The sequence below is a fragment of the Natrix helvetica genome, assembly GCF_964273705.1.
Source record: "Natrix helvetica genome assembly, chromosome: 3".
Classification (NCBI taxonomy): Eukaryota; Metazoa; Chordata; class Lepidosauria; order Squamata; family Natricidae; genus Natrix; species Natrix helvetica.
This window is the reverse complement of record NC_138549.1, coordinates 68110032-68132706: the sequence shown is the minus strand read 5'-3', so window position 1 is coordinate 68132706 and position 22675 is coordinate 68110032. Positions and strand designations below refer to the sequence as shown.

Sequence of the window (22675 nt, the reverse complement as noted above, 5' to 3'; positions counted from 1 at the left end):
ATCAACCCTTCTCTCTCCTGGATATAGTTGTCAAGCTTTGGGAAACTTTATAGCATAATGGCATGGCATACAACAATTTTTGCTGAAAATAACATTGGAGACCTAAAAGAGACAGATGCTATTTTTCAACAGTAACCCTCTGATAATCTAAACTGTTCTAATTATTGGCTAGAGAGGAACGTCCCCTCACATCACAAGTCTTGTTCCCTCTTTATATTCCCATCTTAACAAGGAGCTTTGGGATTTTTCACAGGTATCTAATAAGTTAATTAAAATGAGTGGAAATTGGGCATTCAGATCTCTAAGATAGGCTGCAGATTCCCACCCCCCCACGGCACTGTTTAGTATGAAAAGCTACTTATTTCAGATGGCGCACAATATAATTTATATTCAGCAAGAAAAACCTACAATCTGGCATTTCCATATAATTTTATTTGAATCCGTGAAGCTATATAATCAACGTGCTTTGTGTCATTTATTACCAATCTATTATCCCAGTGGTAGTCATGAAAATATTATTTTGGTACGCTGACATATTTCTGTTGATATCAACATATTTGCTGCTATTATACACATGGCTGTAATTTTTATGAACCTGCCACACACATTTTAGCTAACCGTACTTAGATTGTAAACTTATTTCTTTTAAAGAAATATTTGATTCTGCTTTTGCTTAATGTTTGGTATAGTAGTTAAGGCACCAAGGAACATGAATTCTAGTTTCACCTTAGGCACGAAGCCAGCTGGCTGATTTTGAGCCAGTTGTTTCTCTCAGACCTAGGAAGCAGATGTCTTCCAAAAACCTTGTCAAGAAAACTGCAGAGACTTGTCTAAGCAGTCATCATATACATATTAATAAGCATAAAGTAATCATAAAAATAAAGGAAACAGCCAATTAGTAACATGAAGGATATATATACTAACCAGCTGCTTGCTTTATATTTATGGTTGCTTTAAACTTGTTGAAAATAGTTTTAATGATTGATCATGGTTTTTACGCTTTTTAGATCTTATAAATGGCTTTGACTAATTTTGTGAGAAAGGGGAATCATGGTATGTCAATGATCTGAATAATAAATGAGAGATATACTTTGTCACTGCACATATGAAAATCACAGAAGAGGATTTTTGCGTAGGAAAAGTGGTCAGGCTGTGTTCGTGTCAACTTGACTAAATCATATATTCTTGCAAAGTAAATTGAAAGCCCAAAAACATTTGGAAGCAACTCAGATAGACACCTCACTAATTCACAGAAATATAAGGAGGAGGAAGTGTAGCACAAAAAGTTATTATAGCCACTATCAATGAAGTGGTTTTAGCATACCTGTGGAGTTGATTTCATTATCTGGTCTACTTGACTGGGCTGACATGAATCTTGCAAGTCTCATTTTGCTGCACCTCTCTTTCCTTCTTCTGTGGAATGGAGAGATGTCTGTCTGAGCTGCTTCCAAATGTTATCTGGACATTGTGGACTTAAAAAAATGTTTTAGCACCTTTTGCCTACGCAACAGCTTTTGCATATCTGTCAAGGTCATCCTTACTGTCTACAAGAACATGCTGAATTAATCTCATTTACTTGTAACTAAGACATGTGCTATTATATTGAGATCTGTAACCAAGGCATGTGTTATTATAGCCACAACTGAGTTTATTGGGGATAGAGGCAGTGGATTTCCAGTCTTTACAAGGGTGCAGCTGCACCCTTGTAAAATGGGCTCAGGAGTATTCTCAGATGCACACCTGATTCCAACAGGTTAAACAATGTCAAAGACTACGGGTCTGGGGAGGCCAGGAGCACCAATAATTTCTTTGATCAAATCCCAGTGTATACCCTTTTAACAAGCCCAATATCAGCCCCAGAGACAGTTCAGAAGATCGGTTTCTATGTAGGTGGAAAATAGAAGAGCAGAGTTGGCTGGAAGGAATGCTCAACCCAGAAGTAATTTTATTTTTTTTTGAAAGGAGGGGCTTCACTGCAGAAGTGAAGGAAGCTTCATCAGATTTAAAGGATTTCATGTGATCAGACAGGGAGAGCTCACTTCCTAAAAACCTCCATTTGAGCTGATAATAACTGAATCAGAGAATCAATCTTCTGATTCAGTTTCTTGTCAGTTTCTTATTATTGACTCACTCCTTTATTTCAACTAAAGATTGTCTCTAGGTTTGAACTGTTGGGAAGCAATCAGCCTTAGAAAATTACAAAAACACTATCCATAAAAATTTAAAGAAGGGAGTGACATCACTAGTAATGTCATAGCAGTAATTTATTTTATTTCTTATTTTTATCCTCCCTTTATTATTTTTACAAATAAGGCAGCATATATATTCCCCACATCTTTCTTCTATTTTCCCCACAATAACCATCCCTGGGAGAAGTGCATTGGGCTGAAACAGAGTATTTATTTATTTATTTATTTTATTTGACTTATCAGTTGCCCCCTCTCCGCAAAGGGACTCGGGGCGACGTACAATCAAAACAAATATACAGATGTGGCATGGAGGAGGTGACATCAATGCTTAACAAATAAGATTCCAATAAAAAGCCACTAGGTTAAAATAAATAACAATAAATTAAAACAGTTAAAATAATTTAAAACCCCAAAATTTACATTTACCGTAATTAAAATTGCCAGGGAGGTTAGAAAGTTCTAGTTTAAGCCAGGCCGGCTAGTTGGAACAGGTGGGTCTTGAGTTTCGTGCGGAAGGAGCGGAGATCGGTCGTTATCCTGATGTCTGGGGGGAGGTCATTCCAGAGGGCTGGGCCCATCACAGAGAAGGCCCTATTCCTGGGCGCCACCCTCTGACACTGTCTGGTGGACGGCACCCGGAGGAGTCCCTCTCTGTGAGAGCGAATTGGTCGCAGGGATGTATGGGGCAGAATGCGATCCCGCAAATAGCTAGGTCCTGTGCCATGGAGCACTTTAAAGATGGTAACTAACACCTTGAAGCGCACCCGGTAGACCACAGGGAGCCAGTGCAGCTCGCGCAGGAGAGGTGTTACATGGGAGAACCTCATTCTTCCCATAATTGCCCGCGCGGCCGCATTCTGGACCAGTTGCAGTCTCCGGGTGCATCTCAAGGGGAGCCCCATGAGTATCCCAAGGTCACGCAATAGGTTTTATGGCTAAGCCACAACTAGAACTCACAGTCTCCCACTTTCTAGCCTGATGCCTTAATCACTAGAACAAATGGGCCTTTTCTTTCAGTCCCCTTATTATCTTGGCTGTCCTCCTCGGATCATGTTTATCAATATCCTTCCTAAAATGCAATTCTCAGAATTGAACACAGTATTCTAAATGTGGTTGCAGACTACAAAGCATCAATACTTTCTCTTGATCCTGAAATGGTACTTCTGTTGATGAGGTTCAAAATTGCATTTAAGATTTTTTTTGCAGCTGCATCATAAATTTGGCTCATGTTCAGCATGTGCTATATACCAAGATGCTCAAATCTTTTCTACATGTATTGTGGCCCAGTGTAGTTTTCCCCATTCTATTAATCTTTGTTTGATTTTTTCCCCTATCCAAATGAAGGATTTTACGTTTGTCTCTATTGGAATTCATCTTACTGGATTTTGCCCACTGGTTTTTAGCTTGTCAAAATCTGTCTGAATCTTAATTTCCTCTCTGTTTACTATCACTTCCATGATCTTGGGATCAATTGGGAACTTGATAACCAGATCCTCATTCATGTCGAGTCATTTATAAATATTTTGTTAAAAAACACAGAGCTGTCATATACCACTTTACACTTCCTTCCACTTACTGATGGACAATATATTCTTTGGGTCAGATTGTGCCACCAGTCCTATACCCATCAAATAATATCACAATCAAGCCCACATTTTGTCATCTTATGGGCATTTCATTCAATAGCTTGCTGAAGCCAAGGCAATCTATGTCCACCACATTCCCATGGTCAATTAAATTTGTCACTTTATCAAAAAGGAAATTGGGATGATTTTTAGAATGACTTACTTTCAGCCTCCTGCCAAGCAGGACATTCTTTTCTAAATACTCATAAACTAACTGCTTAATAATTTGTTCCAGATCATTGCCAGGTGTAAGATGACTAGACTGTAGTTACGTGGACCCTCATTTTTCCCTTTTGATAGGAATAACATTGATTGCTTCATTCATTCATTTCGAAGCCACCTTATTTCAGATCATTCTGGGCAGCTTACACAAAAATGTAAGAACAAAAAGAGGCAAGTCATAAATCTCCCAAAGTCATACTGTAAATAACAATAAACAAACCACAGTGCTGCAACCACTACTCTGTCCCATGGCCCGGAGAATAGCCTATTTTTCATTTTATTTTTCTTTGACCCTATTACACTGCCTGCCACCATATACCTGTTTCTCCATGTTTCCTAAAATATCACCATAGGTCATCTGCAATCTCCTTGAAGACTCTTCTATATAATTTTGTCTGATCCTAAGGACTTAAACATCTTTTTACTTACCTTGGATACCTCTCTATCCTTTTGTCAATCATTTTGCTTAAGTTTACTTGAACATGTCATTTGGGGAGAAGACTGAAGTAAAGTAAGAGATAAGAAACTCTTCTCTCTGTTACTTTTTTCTATCCTACCATCTTCTCTTGGTTCACTCTTTTCTTGAAACCAAAATGAGGCAGCTTTCTTCTAGTAACCAATGCTCTCAGCTTCCAAACGGATCTACCCTGATCTCCATACTTGCTGCTGGTGTGTCTCTCAACATTACATTTGATCTTGTTCTGTTACGTTTTTGGAGAGTTATCCTGCACTTGGAGAAACACATGGACGACCAAGTCCTAAGCCTTTTACATCTTTCTAATTATAAATAATATGTGTATGTGTATGTATATGTATAAACACACACACACACATCCCATTAGGTTAAACTGAATAAAAATAATACTGTTAAATTTAAAATATAACTCAGTTTGGAACTTGGAGGGAAAAATTCCAATGAGAGACAATTTCAATTGAAAAATGAGTGCCTACATATTACATAGAAAATCCCTCTTGAACACAAGAGGTCAGACAAAACTGAAAGATAACCAGAATTTCCTATGCTAGTGTTTCTATTATTAAAATTGCAACATTAGACTGCCTCTAAATAGAAACAACTCACCGGGACTCCATTTCAAACATTACTTCTTTACCATTTAATGACTTGATAAAATGCCAATGACAGTTCAGGAAAATGTCATTTGGTTGGCTCTTTTCCAGCTTATTTTAATAATGCCTCAGCTTTTCCTCAATTAACTGGAAATGGAATAAAGAAAGCTTCCACTCATGGACTATTTTGTGCGTGCCTTTGAGTCAACCCATACAGTTTTCCTGGCAAGATTTTTAAGAGTGGTTTCCTTCGTCTTCAGAGAATAATTCGTCTAAGTCACGTAAAGGCTTCATGCCTAAGATGGAACTAGTTACTAGAACATATGCTCTCCTGTTTTCTGGCCTGGCATTATATCAAACTGGTTCCCACATGTACGGTTTTATATCATTCAGTACTGAACAACATCCTGCTACAACATTCATTCATATGTAGCTCACACTAAGTAAAAGTTCTCAAGTTATATTAATTTTTTTTTAAAAAAACTTATATCAAGTTCAGCCTGCTTAGTGTTTCCTGCTGAGCATAGGTGGGGATTAATGGTATATTTGCTCTAATTAACGGACAGTATTTCTGGGGTTATTAAAATAACAATTTGTCTTCCTATAAGAAGTAGGATTACCAATTTCCTCTTCTTTTTATAAAGGAATACTGTTCTGCTATAAACAATTGCATGAAGAAAAAATAACGCTGAATGGAAAACAGCAACAAAGCCCGTTTTCCATGTCAGAACAGAAATAGATGTTGGAGCTATTAATAGCTTTTTAAAAAAATGATAAAATCAAGTTTGATTCCTGGTGATTACATTGACACTTAATTAGCTGTTCTGTGCTCGTTATCTACCTGTGCTCAATAGGAAATGGGTTACATTCATAAATAGAACAATTTTAATTAAAGGTCACAGATATTTAAAAGCTTCAAAAGTTTTGTGCCACGCAATGGATTTAAGCAGGTTACCACTACAGTTATGCTTCATTTTTTTAAAAAAAGTCTAAAAAAACATGGGAGAACAACGCAAAATACTTATCATTTGGGTACTTTGTAAAATATGAGTGCACAAAGAATAGCAGTTCCAGAGAAAATAGCTGGTCTGGACTTTGAAGTCCCTTCTGTTTGCTACTCACAGCATGAGTAAAGATTATTAGGTTTGAAATAATAACAAAGCTCTATCTGCAGCAGTTGACTAATAAAGACCATTTCATATACACTTGTTATCATCTGATATTTCTGACATTGAGATGAATTTGTCGCAATGAATCTATTCTCCTTTGCCATGAGTTGTTATCTTCCCTGTGGCCATATCATTGATGTGAAGTCTCCTATTTTAGATGCTAAATCTCAAAAGTGGGAGGAAAATAGAAAGGGAATTGCTCCTAGAAAGGAAGGGAGGAGAGCTGAAATGGCAGAGAGATCGAACAAACTTGTCTTCCTTGTCCAGTTGTTGAGAATATACTTGGCTAACAAATGAAGATTTCTTTCGACAAGTTGCTGGGATAGGCATAAAATAACAGTATAGCTCATGCTACATCTCTTCAAGGCTAGCTGTGTTTTTTCCGGTCCTAGTGGGATGAATCTATCCTCAAATCCACAGCCTGATGACAATTTACTGACATAGAGAAAAATCCTGATTGGAATTGTCGGGCTTTGCTGCAGGGAGATTTCCCCTTTTCTCATCCTTCCTGTTGAACTTGGCAATGTTGGACATTCCTAGTAGCCTTTCAGTTTTTCTGAACCCACATTTTTAAACTTTTGTATGTGGTTGCCAGGTTTACAAAAAGAAACACTCTAAAAAAGATAGGGTCAAATACCAATCACAGGGCTTTGGTTGTTGTTTTTTGTTTTAAATAACTGGTTAGTTAAAAATATTGAATCCCATTTAAAGGTTTAGTTCTGAGTGTAGATAAAGGACCAAAGTACCCATTAAAAAAAAAACCAACCAGTTGTCTTCCCTTTACTGATAAGGTGGGGGGGGGGAGTACTTCATATTTATAGAAATGAGCAGCTAAGTTTCTTTGCCTTTGTAGCCTCAAATAAATTTATTTTAGCTCAGCTCCAATAGCTGAGAGGAAAAGGACTTGAAATGACAAGGCATGGATATTAAGGCCAATGTGAGGATATTAAGGCTCCCTCCGCGTACTGGCGGGAAAGAAATAAACTTTTTGTATATGAGAACGAGGGCAATAAGGTCACTGATCCATTGCTGTTTCAGTCATACATAGTTCCAAGGTTCGAAATCCTTTGGGAATAAAAAAGGTTTGTGGTTGCAAAAATTATCCTCATCATGTGAGGGACTGGGTGGAAGTGTGTGCTCTAATTGCATCACCGTTGCCTTTTCCTTTCTGGAATGCCCGGATTTCTTCATGAAAGTCACCTTGCAACTTCCTGTTTTTTCACTGGCTGCTGTTTAGACTGGCAAGGAAGCTCACAACCCCAGAGACAGAATCAGGCGTGCTACTTTAATATGTGTTTATGTGAGGGAAGTTGTCAACTTTAATCTGTTAATGGGATAACAGCTGCAGAGTCTACATCAGTGTTTCTCAACCGTGGCAATTTAAAAATATGTGGACTTCAGCTCAACCATGAAGACTTGTGGACTTCAAATTCTTGGCTGGGGAATTACAGGAGTTGAAGTTCACACATCTTCAAGTTGCCAAGGTTGAGAAACTCTGGTCTACATAACAGAATATCAGAGTTGGAAGCGAACTTGGAGGTCTTTTAGGGAAACCCCCTGCTCAAGCAGGAAACCTTTTAACATTTCAGACAAATGGACGTCCAGTATTGGAGCAGCCAAAACTTCTCGAGGCAAGTCGTTCCACTGATTAATTGTTCTCACTGACAGGAAATTTCTCCTTAGTTTTAGGCTGATTCTCTCCTTGATTTTTGCATAAACTGCTGTAGTCTCCACTCAGGTCCGCCGTTTAGGCGGGAACAAAGGGTTACTCTGATTGGTCGGGAGGTCTGCCAGCTCCCCATAAAAGGGGAGCTGCACGACCCCGTATTCAGGTGGATCGGATCTACTTGACTAATAAAGAGCTGTTGTCACGATCATCTGCAGTCTGTCCTCTCCTTGCCCGAATCTAACAGATTAGCTTCCATCACCATCTCTGCTGAGAACCTTGTGGGAAGGTAATGTTCCCACCCCAGCTGAAATGCTGAGGCGACTATGAAAGTGTTGCTGTTCTTTTGTAGATATACCTTCTGCTTTCATCTTTCATGGAAGACTTCTGCAGATTGGTATTTTAATAAGGCAGACCATAAACTGTCTAGAAATACAGGACAAGACAGCAGGGCAGTAAAAACATGTCTACATGACCTGAGGAGAGAGGGTCCTCCCAAACCCAGCTTTCTGAAATTGTATTTTCAGCTTTTTGCTAAAGAAGTCACTTTATCAGAAAGGTTACTTTTGTCTCTTGAAAACAATTTCCTCTTCCTTCACTTATCCAATTCACACAGATTCCATCAATTTCTTTACTCTTGCTATTTCTGGCACATAAAGGGGAGATGGATGGGAATGAAGGAGATCATTTGGGAAAGACAGACAACTAAAAACAATGTTTCATTTTTGAATGAACTGATAAAAAAGCTGAAAAAAGTAATTGTTAAAGATCAAAATAGATGTTATCAGACTTCATCAAACAGAATATCATGCCTATACATTCATCGAGCCATTTCTCAGCTTTAAAAAAAGGATGGGGAATATTTGGCTCATTTCAAGAAGGTGAATATTACAGAAAATTCAGAAAGATTGAGCCCAATTCTAAGGAATCATATTTATTCCAACAATCATTGGGTGCCTTTTACAAGAAAATACATGGAAAGCAAAGGTTTTTTTTACAGCAGTTGAAAGCTACAAGGAAAGAAGTCCTAGGGATTTGATTTGCTGGTCAGTTTGAGGAAGTCAGGGAGGTACTTATCTGTATACCTGGGGTTTTTCTACTGCTTGGCAAAAAGACCCTTTCAAGAGTTGCAGGAATTCATGCTAACACAGAGAACCCAGATGTTGAAATCATCAGGAAAGTTTCCCAGGTTGAGGATAGATTTTCTACATTGCAATTCCCTTGTAGAGGCTGCCTTGTACTATGAACTGTGAGCAAGGCTTCTATCCTTTGATTTAGATAAGGTTACAGGGCGTTTGAAGGTAGAGTGGGTTAATTTGTGCCCAATGGAATTAGACAAAGAAAGAAGCTGGATTTGGTCCTGAGGATGTCCAAAAGATAAGGAGGAAAAAGGACACACCCTCTATTTTGTTTGTTAGATTTATTTTCTCCAGCACAGTGGGCAAATGTCAAGAGTGTTTGTCTTACAATAAACACACGGTGGCCATTTCTGTCCTTTGCAGACATCAAGTTACATTTTTTTGAGCTTCAAATAGAGCTTCAGTTACTGCAATCACATTACAGCAGGGGTATCCAAACTTGGCAACTTTAAGACTTGTGGACTTCAACTTCCAGAATTCCCCAGCCAGCTCTGCTGGCTGGGGAATTCTGGGAGTTGAAGTCCACAAGTCTTAAAGTTGCCAAGTTTGGACACCCCTGCATTACAGCGACAGAGGAGCAAATTTTTGGCAGCAATTATTCTTGTGAACCTCCCTTCCTCAGACTTTGACTGGAACAGGCAAACCATAGATTGAATGGTTGGCCAATCCCCTTTTTTTAGAGAAAAAGAAAGGGGAAGAGAATGGGAAGGAGAAGGGGAGGGAGGGAGGAGAGAGAGAAAGAGAAAGAGAGAGAGGGAGGGAGGGTGAGAGAGAGACAGACAGACAGACTGTGTGGGAACCTTGTTACATCCTGTTTCTGCTAATTTTAGTAAACTAGAGATTTTATCATCAGCCCAAAGGTTAATCCAAACTTTTAAGTCACTGTTGCCCCCTGAGGTTTACAAAAATCATAGGACTGATTATTCTGGCCCAGCATCAAAGAAAAGGAATAGCAAATCCATACATCCTATTCTCTACTTTTCCTTATTTGTATCTAATAATTGTTATATGTTAAATGGTGTAAGGTTTCGTGCTTGAGGAAGGGCTTGGACTAGAAGACCCCCAAGAAAACTTCCAACTCTTATTCGGTTATAATTATAATAATTGTTATAATACGGACAGATGACATGACAATGAAGTAGCTGGTCTTCTCATGCATTCACAGTCCACTGATGGCTTCTTGCATGTGAATGAGAACCCACCCTACAGAATCCTTCTTCAATTAAATGAAGACATATATGCAAAATATGCAGTCTGAGCAGGAGCAAGTCCCAGCAGGGAGAAGATTAGGAATATGGGTGGGGAGAGAAGTGGGTGGGAGCTTTCAAAAGCTGCAAGAAAAAAGAGAATAATGAAACAAGTTCCCAGGAGTCAAGCTCCTTTTTCTTAAGATGTTTTCTTTATATAATCCCAGAATAAACTGAGGATGGGAAGTCAGCCAGGAGTCCATATTGGATCTCCTACTTCCAGCTGCTCATTCTGCCCTCTGACGTCTCCAAGCTGCTTTCTGAAGCAAAGAGAGGGTTTTTTCCCAGTCTATCAAACATGGGAAAGTATTCCTCTTTTTTCAGCCTCTGCTCAACTCCTCACGTCCTCTGGCAAGCCGTCTAGCTGAGAAACCCCAAATTATGTAAGGATGCTGGAAAGCAGAGAGCCAGGAAAAAAAGGGGAAGGGGCAGGACAATACATGAAACATTATGAGAAAATATTGTAACTGTGACCATTAATTATAGCATCAACTATGATTAATAATTACAATTACAATAGCTTCTCATAATGCCGGGCAACAACATTCTTTTTTCTTTTAAATCTGTTTGATGAAATGCATACATATATATATCAGGGGTGGGTTGCTGCCGGTTTTACTACCGGTTTGCAACCTGTGCACGTCAGGCACATGCACAGAACAATTTACAGTGAACTGCGCACGCGCAGTCACTGAAATTAAAAATGACGGCAGCCCACCGGCTGCGAGGGAACCGATTCGGGGGCATGGCAGGCCTGGGTGACCGCCAGTTCTGTGACCCAGGCCTGACTTCCACTACTGGTTCAGCCGAACTGGGCCAAACTGGCAGCAATCCACCTCTGATATATACACACACCAGGGGTGGGTTCCTGCCAGTTCTAATCTCTTCTATAGAAGAGATTCCACAAATCTACAGTGCCATTTAGAACCGGTTCCAGCTCCCTCCCCCCACCCGTCCGCACTCATCAAGATGAAGAGCGAGAGGAGGAATTCTGGGAGTTGAAATCCACAAGTCTTAAAGCTGTCAAATTTGAACACCCCTGGGATTTTTTTTCTAAAGGGTTAAGGGTGCAAGGGTCTTGTAACTTGATAGCTTTAAGACTTGCGTGCTTCAAATGCCAGAGTTTCTGAGCCAACATTTTGGTTGCTAAGCAAGACCGTTGTTAAGTGAATTTCACCACATTTAACAAGTTGGCCACACCCACCCAGTCACATGGCTGGCAAGCCACTCCCACCTGGTCACATGGCCGGCAAGCCACTCCCACCTGGTCACATGGCTGGCAAGCCACTCCCACCCGGTCACATGGCCAGCAAGCCACTCCCACCTGGTCACATGGCTGACAAGCCACTCCCACAAAGCAGGCCACACCTACAGAAGAGGTTCTAAAAAAATTTGAAACCCACCACTGACACACACATACAAATATACACACATATATTAGAAATTATCTCAAAGGACAAGAAAACTTTAGAAATAGTTGAGAAAAAGTAGCAAAGGATTGTGTATGAATACCCTCCCTCAAAAAACCTAAAGCATCACAGGGTTACCAGCGTTCAAGTAAATCTCAAGTGTAAATGTGACAGTACTGCTCCCACTGGATGTTTTTTTTCTTTTCTTTTTAATAACAGTATTTCATGGCAGACAATTCCCTTGAGAAACAACTGGATAATTTCTCCTTCCCTAAAGTAATTTAAAGGCATTGCCATGCCATTTGGCAGAGCATTTCAAAATCCCATTTATCTCTTGCCCAAATTATTTATTCTTTTAGAAAACATCCCAAGACAATTAGAAAAACAAATGATGCTGGGCAAAAGTCTGACTGCTATATTCCTGGTTCCTTATTAAAGTCAAAATGTTGTTCTCCTGTGATTGCCAGAATCTGTAATGTTAAAAACATGTTAAATAGCTACAGATAGTCCTCGACTTGCAACAGTTTTGTTTAGTGACTGTTCAAAGTTACAACGGCACTGAAAAAAGCAACTTATGGCCGTTTTTCACACTTACGACCCTTGCAGCAACTCTGTGGTCACATGATCAAAATTCAGATGCTTGGCAACAGGCTCCTATTTATGACGGCTGCAGTGTCCCGGGATCATGTGATCCCCTTTTGCGACCTTCTGACAACAAAGTCAATGGGGAAAAAGAATCACTTAACAACTGTGTTACTAACTTAACAACCTGCAGTGATTCACTTAACAACTGTGGCAAGAACGGTCGTAAAATGGGGCAAAACTCACTTAACAAATGTCTTTCTTAGCAACATAAATTTTGGATTTGATTGTGGTCGTAAATCGAGGATTCCCTGCACTTGTATCACCTGATGAACTCCATGCATTGGTTGATTCTCAATCCTCAGGGAAGCAGTATTAAATTTGATCTGCACAAAAAGAAGGCCTAGTGGTTAGGGCACCAGACTAAAAACCAGGCGATTGTGAGTTCTAGTTCTGCCTTAGGCATGAAAGATGGCTGGATGATTTTGGGCCAGTCACCATATTTCAATCCAATTCACCTCATAAGGTTGTTGTTGTGGAGAACGTAGGAGGATGAAGGAGTGTTAGGTATGTTTGCCTCCTTCAATTATGTATAAAAATAACAACAGTGGAATATAAATAAATAAAATAAATCACATTTCAACAAAAAAAAACACCTTCAGTATTTTCCACAGAGATAAAATATTGCTAACCATATTTCAAAATACTACTAGAATTTCAAAACAAGAAAGAGCAGGGGTTTAGTGACAAAATGAAGATAAGGCTGAATTATCTTACCACCGTGAGAGAGAATTTGCATATTGACAGATTCCGAACTATGGAGATTTGGGAACTGATTTGGTAGTTACTGAGTACGCCTCCCACTTTTTTGAGCCTAGCAAAACAATCATTATTCCACATTTATTATAACATCACAATTACAAGTTGGCAAAGCTAAGCCCAAACGCTATTTGTACTGATAATTCAACTCACTTGAACTTCATAATCAGAGGGGAACCTTCTAAAAGAGGATATATATATATATATATGTATGTATGTGTGTGTGTGTGTGTGTGTGTGTGTGTGTGTGTGTGTGTGTGTGTGTTTTCGTAGATTTTCACGGGTGTAGGTATGCTGGTTTTGTTGTATTCGGGTCTTTTCCCGTGTAAGGTTGAGATTGTCTTTGCAACGTTTCGGCAATCTCAACCTTACACGGGAAAAGACCCGAATACAACAAAACCAGCATATATATATGTATATATATATGTATTTGTGTTAGTGTTACAACCCCTGGTATGCCTAAATATGTATATTTATATTTATTCTTATTTATTCTTATTATTATACTAAATATGTATATATATATTTATTCACTCAAGGTTTGCAAGAAGGTTGAATACAAGGGATTCTTTTGCCTTCCTCTGCAATTTCTTTGAGTTAAGAAAGAGCAGGGATGAATGCCAGCTTCACATCATTTTCCATAAGTACGTAGATGGGGTGGCCACCTAAAGTGAAGACCCACCTGTAAAGCTCTCTACTTGATTTAGGATAGTGATTTTCCAGTCATTACTCCCAGGAAGAATCTTTACTTACAGAAGAGACTATCAACTCCATTGACTTTTGGTGGTCGTAGAGGGTCAGATGAAAAAATGGGCCTATTGCACAATCTCTTAAATCTCTTAAAGAATCAATCCCAAGTCTTCTTGAGGCATGTGGAATAAGTTACCTCCAGTAAAAGGGGCCATTTACAAAGCCAGTATCAGAACATACAGATTTTGTATTTTCAGTTATTTTCACTCAACCCAACCCATCTCACAAAACTGTTATTAAGGGATAAAACTAAAGAAGACTCCAGGTAGGCTATCTTGCACTTAAAGAGAAAAGGTGGGATATAAATTCAATGAATATATAAAATAACAAATAAAATTAATTTGATGGCTAACCGAATGCACTAGATTCATCTAATATACTGAATCATTGCCTAAACACATTGGCTGGCCTGGCATAATGCATTGAGCAACAAACAAGGCAATCTCAGCTTCTGAAGTGATAAATCTATGTACTTTCAGATAAAGAATGATAGGGTTTACTGCCTCTTCTGTGTAATAACAGCAACAATCAGACTCTCTGCTTTCTGGGTGGATATGTTTTGTTGTTTGCAGAAGCCCACTTATAACCTGCAGTTGTACAGTCCAGATATAGGTTTACTACCTCTGGGAGAACTCAGTTGAATTACAACTAATTTGTTTTAATAAAAAAAATTGACTATAGTATTTTGAGAGGCAGAATTTCTTAGAACCTGCTGAAGAGGAAATGCAAACACTGTTATTAAAGGCCTTTTTCTCCATTGCTCAAAGTATCAGTTATCAAACAGTAAAGAGGTAAGGACACTAACATCACTACCTGTAGCCTGCAGCAAATCTCTCTCTCTCTCTCTCTCTCTCTCTCTCTCTCTCTCTCTCTCTCTCTCTCTCTCCCTCCCTCCCTCCCTCTCCCTCTCCCTCTCCCTCTCCCTCTCTCTCTCTCTCTCTCCCACCCTCCCTCCCTCATTAGTTTAAAGAGTGGAATAAAGATACTTGTTTTTACACACAATGGGAATCAGAAATACTTTATAATCATTCATATTCAGAGATCACCCGGGGTACAATATTCCATTCAATCACAATCTTCATTTCATCTCATTTTGATCTTCGATCCAATTATGTTTCTCAAATGGTAAGCATTTAAAATCTATTTCAGTAAGATACTCATGCTTGTTTTTCTGGTACGACACATTCCTCAGAAAGACACAACAGGATATTGAAGTGGCAGCATGAGTTGTATTCTACCATTTCCGATTTGATTAGCTATGGCCTGAATGGAAGATTTAATTAAACAGATGTTGCTATTCACTTGCTCTCCAGCCAAAGAGGAAGTGACTCACTAGTGGGATTCCCTTGACTGGTAGCGTGGGCCTCATCAAGCACCTTCAGTAGAAACCTTCAGGGTGAAGCCCCTGTCAAGCCTATGTTGAAGTTCCTGTTTTGAAACAATGGTGGGAAGTCAGCAGGATCTACTTCCTCTTCTCAATAAGTGGAGATAGATTTCTCTTTTTCCAGAATGCCCAAACATTATTCTTGGATTTTCCATGCATATTTTTTTAATGTTTGCAAATAATATGCTTAAGGATTATCGTGATCTCTCATCGGAAAGGGCAAGGAATCATTTTGGACAATAGGCTTCAGTTTGATGTAGGCTAACACCATAGGTGCTGTTAGATATCAGAAACATTGGTAATGGTTTACACAAAGGTCCTCTGTTCCAGCCAGAACAGAGATTCAATCTGATTGGTCGAAGGGTCTGACAGCTCCCTATAAAAGGGCTGCTGTTAGACTGAACCTTCGCTGGTTTGTACATAGTTGACGTGTGCTAATAAAGAGCTGTTTGTTACTCTGAAGCCTGAGTGTGCCTTCATTTACCGATCTAACACTGACGACGAGGGTGGTATCGGAAGGCAACTAGGCAAACAAAAAGAGAACGACAATCCAGCAAGTCAATCCAGCCCAGAGCTTGGTGCGGCATCGAGCAGCCATCTTTGAGAGGCAAATTCAAACATGCTCAGGAACACAAGATGACAATGCACGCCCCACCGACTCCGTACAACCCAGCCACCGAACACTGGGAATCCTATATGATGAGGTTTGGCTGCAGTCACTGGTGTAAAACAGTTCCACAAGTACCTCTACGGCCGTGATTTTGAACTTGTCATGGACCACAAACCGTGACAACACCGTTACTGGGGTTGCTGGCTGGGGACCGACCTATTCCTGTTTCCTTGTCGCCGCGAATGACCAGATGGACAATCTTTCTTGCGGCCTACAGCTATCGCCTCGTCCATCGATCTGGCTCTATCTTGGGGCATGCCGATGCCTTGAGTCGATGCCCACTCCCTGAACTGCTTGCAGACCCCACCCCTGAGACGCCAGTCCTCCTCATTGAGTGTCTTGAGGCTGGTCCTGTCTTGTCTTGTGATGTTGCCTGCCACTCAGCAAAAGACTCTACATTCTGACAGGTTTTGAACTGGGTATGGAGGGGATGGCCCAAGGGCCTGTGGGGTCTGAATTTAAAATGTTTTACTGCAAGTGTGATGAACTGTCAGTAATAAATGGTTGTTTACTGTGGGGAGACCGGGTCGTTGTTCCACCCAAACTGTGCATTGCAGTATTAGAAGCTTTACACGTAGGGCATCCTGGAATTGTCAGGATGAAATCTTTGGCCAGGAGTTACGTGTGGTGTCCTAACATGGACAGGGAGATAGAAGAATGGGTGGCTACCTGCACACCATTCAGGAGTCCAGACCAGCTCCCCCAGAGGCCCCCACTAAGGAGTAGGAGCGACCTCAAGCACCATGGTCTAGGGTGCACATAGATTTTGCTGCCCTATTCATGGCCAGACCTTTATGGTAGTTGTGGACGCCTACTCGAAATGGCTAGAAGTAGTCCTCATGACCTCTACCATGGCAGAAGCGATCATCAAGGCACTATGGAGACTTTTCTCCACTCACGGCCTGACTAATGTTTTGGTCTCTGACAACGGGCCCCAATTCATGGCCATGCAATTCGAGACCTATTTAGCAGCACAGGGAATCAGACATGCCTTGGTTGCTCCATTCCATCTGGCCTCCAATGATCAGGTGGAGAGAATAGTGAGATCTGCAAAAGAAGCCCTAGCCAGGATGGGCCTGGGAGATTGGCAAACACTGGTTGATCAATTCCTCCTCATTCAGCACATCACGCCAAGTGCTACCACTGGTAGAACCCCTTCTGAGCTTCTAATGGGTCACTGGCTAAGGTCCCACTTAGACCGGCTACACCCAAACTACTCTGCCATGTTGCCCCCAGATTCGACCGGCAAAATAAGAAACTTTAGTGTAGGGGATCAAGTTTATGCTCACAACTACGTTGGGGGAACTCTTTGGATTCCTGCCACAGTAATAGGCATCACCGGGTCTCGCTCTTACCTATTAGAACTTGAGGATGGTCGAAATTGGAGACGGCACATTGACCAACTCCGTGGCCGCATCTCCAACTCCAGTCTTAGGCAACCAGAGATAATTCCTGCACGAGTTAGCCAAATCCCTACACAAAAGGAGCACGAATTCACTCCTTCCACAGATAACTCAATCCCGAAGGTACTGGGGCACTTATCTTTAAGTGTTGCAGGCCTGCAGCGAGTTCCGAGCGAACCGGCTCCAGAAACTCCCCTCGGCCTGTGCAAAGTTCCAGGAGCTTCCACCAGGCGAAGCCGCGGAGACAACAGGTCCATCCGACCTGACTGAAGAACACCCACCAACTGAACTGCGCAGGTCTGGGTGAGCCACCAGAAAGCCCACCTACCTGCGTGACTACGTCACAAGTCGGTTGAGCCCATCTAAGAGGGGAGGGGTGTTAGATACCAGAAACATTGGTAATGGTTTACACCAAGGTCCTCTGTCCTGGTGGGAATAGAGATTGGTCGAAGGGTCTGACACTCCCTATAAAAGGGCTGCTGTCAGACTGAACCTTCTCTGGTTTGTACATAGTTGACTTGTGCTAATAAAGAGCTGTTTGTTACTCTGAAGCCTGAGTGTGCCTTCATTCACCGATCTAATAGGTGCACTGACTACCCCACAGAAGCAGAATGCCATTTCAACTGACTCAGTGTTTACCATGATGTCTAATACCTTTCATAATTACATTTATCATGAATGCAGTAATACCAAAATGGCCATAATTCTTGTTTTGTAAATGGAAGGTTGTTGGTTTGAAATCTGCCAGGAACTTTTAAAAACATTGTCCCCCCCCCCCCCACTTCTCTTTGTATTTTTTAAAAAGTTTCCTAGCAGTGCATAATTTTATTTTCCCAGTCACTTGAAATACAAGGGTTTCAACCACAGTTCACAAATAATCCAGAGATAATTTGGGCTATTAGGAAGTTGAGGGTGATGCCCTCATACCTAAACTGATGTGAAAAATGATGAAATAGTACACCAGTGAACCCTCATATGTACATAAGGAAAAGTAGGAAGTTCAAGGAGTAAGCACTAAGTGTGGATATGTCCATGCTCCCAATTATTAGCAATGTGAACTGAATCATGTTGAATTGCTAATTTCTATTGTTTTACTCTGCCATCGATTCATGCAAGGATGCCACAATGGAAAATAGCAGCCACCTTTAATTCTGAACCATGTTAAAATATTTTTTGCCAGATGGAGTGGCTGCATTTCGTGCCTTTCTGAAGACAGAATTCAGTGAAGAAAACCTGGAGTTCTGGCTGGCATGCGAGGAATTCAAGAAGATACGATCCACTACCAAACTAGCTACCAAGGCCCACCGGATTTTTGAAGAATTTATCGATGTGCAAGCACCACGAGAGGTTAGCAGATGGAAGGCATGGATAGTTGGGCAGGATATGGCTGGGAACCGAGAGTTTCTCCTCTTGGGTTCATCAAACTTAGTACTTCAGCATTACCTTTAGGGCTGGGGATTCTTAGAGATCTGTGGTATTACTGTGGCAACTGAAGAAACCATAATCACTCTGATGATGTCTCGGTCATCTTTGAATAAACTACATCACACCTAAAGTGTCTTTAAAATGATATTATTCTTCTGAATATTTGAAGAAAACAAATCCAAGGATATATGATTGCCTTCTCCGCATATCCCTTTATCCACACAGCCCTGTGAAGTGTGTTAGATTTTGAGATAATCACTGGCTCACAGTCAACTACGTTTCACGGTGAAAGGGAAGGATAGGAAATAATTAATATTGATTAATAATTACTTTCATATACAGATGGTTGTTTACCAAACCGTAAGTTGGTAATACAAGTGGTCAATATTCTATAACCATGATGGCGAACCTATGGCATGCGTGCCCGAAGTGGCATGCAGAGCCATATCGCCTGCCATGCACAGCGTTGGGCGTTCCTCTTCTGGGTTTCTGGTGCACATGCGCACGTGCCGATCAGCTGGCCTTTGTGCGTGCGGCAGTGCCAGAAACCGGAAGAGCTGGTATTCTGTTTTCCGGCATCCGCTAGCCAGCTGATTGCTGCATGTGCATGTGTGGCAGTAACCAAAAGACTTGCTGGCTGGAATGCATGTGCCGGAAACCGGAAGTACATTTTCCAGCGCGTGTATGCCCCGTGGGCAGCTCCTCTTCCTGGTCACAGCCCAGATGAGCGCGGGTGCGCACGAAGTGCTCCCTTTCGGCACCAAAAAGGTTCCCCATCACTGTTCTATAATGTCATCAATATGTCAGCAAGCCTGATATTAGATTCATTTTTCAGATGAAAGCAAAATATTTGTTTTTGACTATGTAACATTCAAATGAAAGGAATAGGAAGATAATTGTTTTATCTACATTATTTTCGTGTTTTTCTCTCCTTAGGTCAACATAGACTTCCAGACAAGAGAGGCAACAAGAAGGAATCTAGAAGAACCATCACCATCATGTTTTGACCAAGCCCAAGGGAAAATCCACAGCCTTATGGAAAAAGACTCTTACCCCAGGTTCCTGAGGTCCAAAATGTATTCAGACCTGTTGTCTCAAACCCAGAGGAGGCTCAGCTAAGGCAGGGATCGGGAGGAGGAATGTCCTCCTTAGGCGCCACAAGCTTCTTGCACTAGCCACATCCATTTCTATGTGTGATGTTAAATTCATTTCCTTACAACAGCAATAGAATGAGAGGAGAAATGGAAGAAGCATGGAGAAATTGAGTTGTGTACATGGATAAAACATTTCACAGTATGAATCAGTGCTGTCTTTGGATCCTCATAGTTCTATGTATGCATGTCCATATTTTAACTGAAGACCATGCATATGTATAGAAGTAAAATCCTTAGTCTAACCCTGATAGAAGCTTCTAGCATATTCCAATATATTTGGACAAATCAATGAATTGAAGTAAAAGTAGGGTTAAGAACAATGATCATATTGGACTATTTGTCTGAAATGTTGCTGGAAGGAAAGCATGTAACAGAATTATAATTGTATTTAACATCTCCAACCTGTTTGTTTTGAGGTTGCAGCTTCTGGTGTTTCCAGCAGCCCAAACACATCTGGTGGGGACTGAACTAGGGAAAGCGATTTTGAATGAACATAAAAAGATATTGTCAATTGTTTTGTCCAAATAATTCAGGTTCACATAATTTCAGTTTATAGGCTAGAGATAGAAAAACCCACAGCCCTCCAGATGTCTGAGCATCCTTTACGATTGTAACTGCTGGAAGCAGCATCTGGTAGGTCATATGGGATCATATCCCCATCCCACTTTATCCTCTGTATAAAACAGAAATGCTGAAGTAATGACAACTGGATGTGAAATTCAATGTCTTCCCATCAATATTTTGAAGATTGCGTTTTTTAGAAAATAATTTGTACAAATGGACACTAGGGAAAAATAGTGTGTAATTTAAAGTAACCCCTTCACATTGCCTGATAGTAAGACTGGTACTGGCAAGGATTTCTGAATACATTTTTCATATTTTAGACTAAGGAGGCAAAGGTCTTTCTTCCTGGTCAAAACATCTGTTTCCTGCACAGAATGGACCAATCAACCTTGATTAACATGGCTAGTTCTGTTACTGGACAACTTGTCTAAGGTGCTAGATTTTTTAAAATGGCAGATGGGTATTAGAAGTAACAGATTACTTTTTGCCCAGAAAGACTTGTTTTGTTAATAGAAATTTCTGGGAATTCAGCTTGGGACTGGATCTAGAACAGGGCCCCCCAACCTTTGGGGCACCAGGGACCAGTTCCATGGAGAGAGGTTTTTCCATGGACCAGAGGAGCCATGGTTTCATGTGTTGCCTGCATCCCATGAATGGGGCTTCACTTGTTTGTGTGACCCAGTTTCTGACATGCCACGGACCGGTGCCCATCCATGGACCAGGGGTTGGGGACCCCTGATCTAGAATATTGAATTAACAAGTAAGAACACATGGCTGCAGCTCCCCTCACTTGATTATTTCAAAACACCCAGTTGAGTGGTAACATTTTTGGAACAAAAATGATGAGTTTTGTTTTGTTTTGCCCCAAGGAAGAGCACTTCTGGGTGTGAAGCCCAATTTTATTCCTTTAAGATCTTCAGTCATAGAGACAAAGCTGCAAAACATCCCAGACTCTGACGAGAATGGTCATTTTCCTCACGTTGGGAGATTGAATGACACTGCCACCCCCTCTCCCCCCCACGCCCTGTTATTTATTATTACCAAACTGATGTTGGTGGTCTGACCCTGTTTCTAGGAAACCTGCTTTGCGGGGGGAAATATCCGTCTTTTGATGAAAAGCCCTATCTTGAAGCTCTGTTTGCGTGAACGGCCTAGTTACTAGACATCATCCAGCCCACATTTCTCTTCCCTTACAGCAGCATGCCCAATTATGTATGTATAGCAGATGTTGTATTTCATAACTTTGAGATTTGCAGCTTAAAATAGACTTCACCTAGACATCTGCTGTGTCATGATGTTGCCAGGCTTTGCAAAGAATAAATATTTCACGACAGACTTTGTACTTGATGTGATTGCAGGGAGGCAGCTGAGCTTATTTCTGCTAACTAACAGGACCCATGTGGGATATCAGGTAAAACGGAGACAGGAGGGGGCAGACTGGATGAAGCAGAAGCAATAAATATAGGTGAATTACTGCATATGCCTTGGATTTCCAGCTGCCGCCACCATCGAAACCAATCTGCCAATGTTGCCTGAGAAAATATAGCACATTCCTGAAACATTCCTGAAATTTTATTTTTCTTCCAGAGGCGATTTCAAAGCATTGCTGTCTGGAGCTCTTCCTGATAATCACACTGGATGGAGGCCCAAAAAATGCTAAGCCACTCTGTCTTGGGCTTAGTTTTGGCTTAGCATTTAATAAGAACTCAATCAATGCAGTTTGGTAACCCTATGACTTAGCATAGAATGAATCCAGTATGATTCTCTGCAGTAGAAAATCTCTGCAGTGTAACCCACCAAAATGAAGATAAGGAATTGCAAATATGAATGGAGGAGGAGGAGCAGATGAGTGCTGGGAGTCGTTCTATTTGCATGTATTTCTGGTGTGAGAGTGTATTCAAATATGTCGTATTATGCAGTCCCTCCCCCCATATGTAATAAAAATAATACACTTTTTTTTTTAAAAAAAGAAGAAAATGAAGTAGAAAATTGAGCTGCATGATGGTCCCTTGGTAGATTTGTGGTTACAATTCAGAAGGAATCAAATGTGCTGGATAAAGGAGAAGGAAGGAAAATGGATTTCCTAGTAGAGACATTCTAAAATTACAGAGTAAGAATAATTTAGGAGGTTTCTTAGGGAATCAAGGGTGGGCTTTCTATGGCAGGGGTGTCCAAAGTTGAGAACTTTAA

At 40.7% G+C, this 22675-nt stretch overlaps 1 protein-coding gene across 2 annotated transcripts in view; it reads left to right on the top strand.

Annotated features, from left to right (window-relative positions):
- Positions 1-22440, top strand: part of RGS8 (regulator of G protein signaling 8) — a 37155-nt gene extending 14715 nt beyond the window's left edge. For both annotated transcript variants that reach the window (XM_081948943.1, XM_081948942.1), the window contains exons 5-6: positions 18523-18689; positions 19704-22440. In XM_081948943.1, the coding sequence (XP_081805069.1) occupies positions 18523-18689; positions 19704-19886 (350 nt within the window). In that variant the 3' untranslated portion in view covers positions 19887-22440. The remainder of the gene's footprint in view (positions 1-18522; positions 18690-19703) is intronic.
- Positions 22441-22675: the final 235 nt, after the last annotated feature.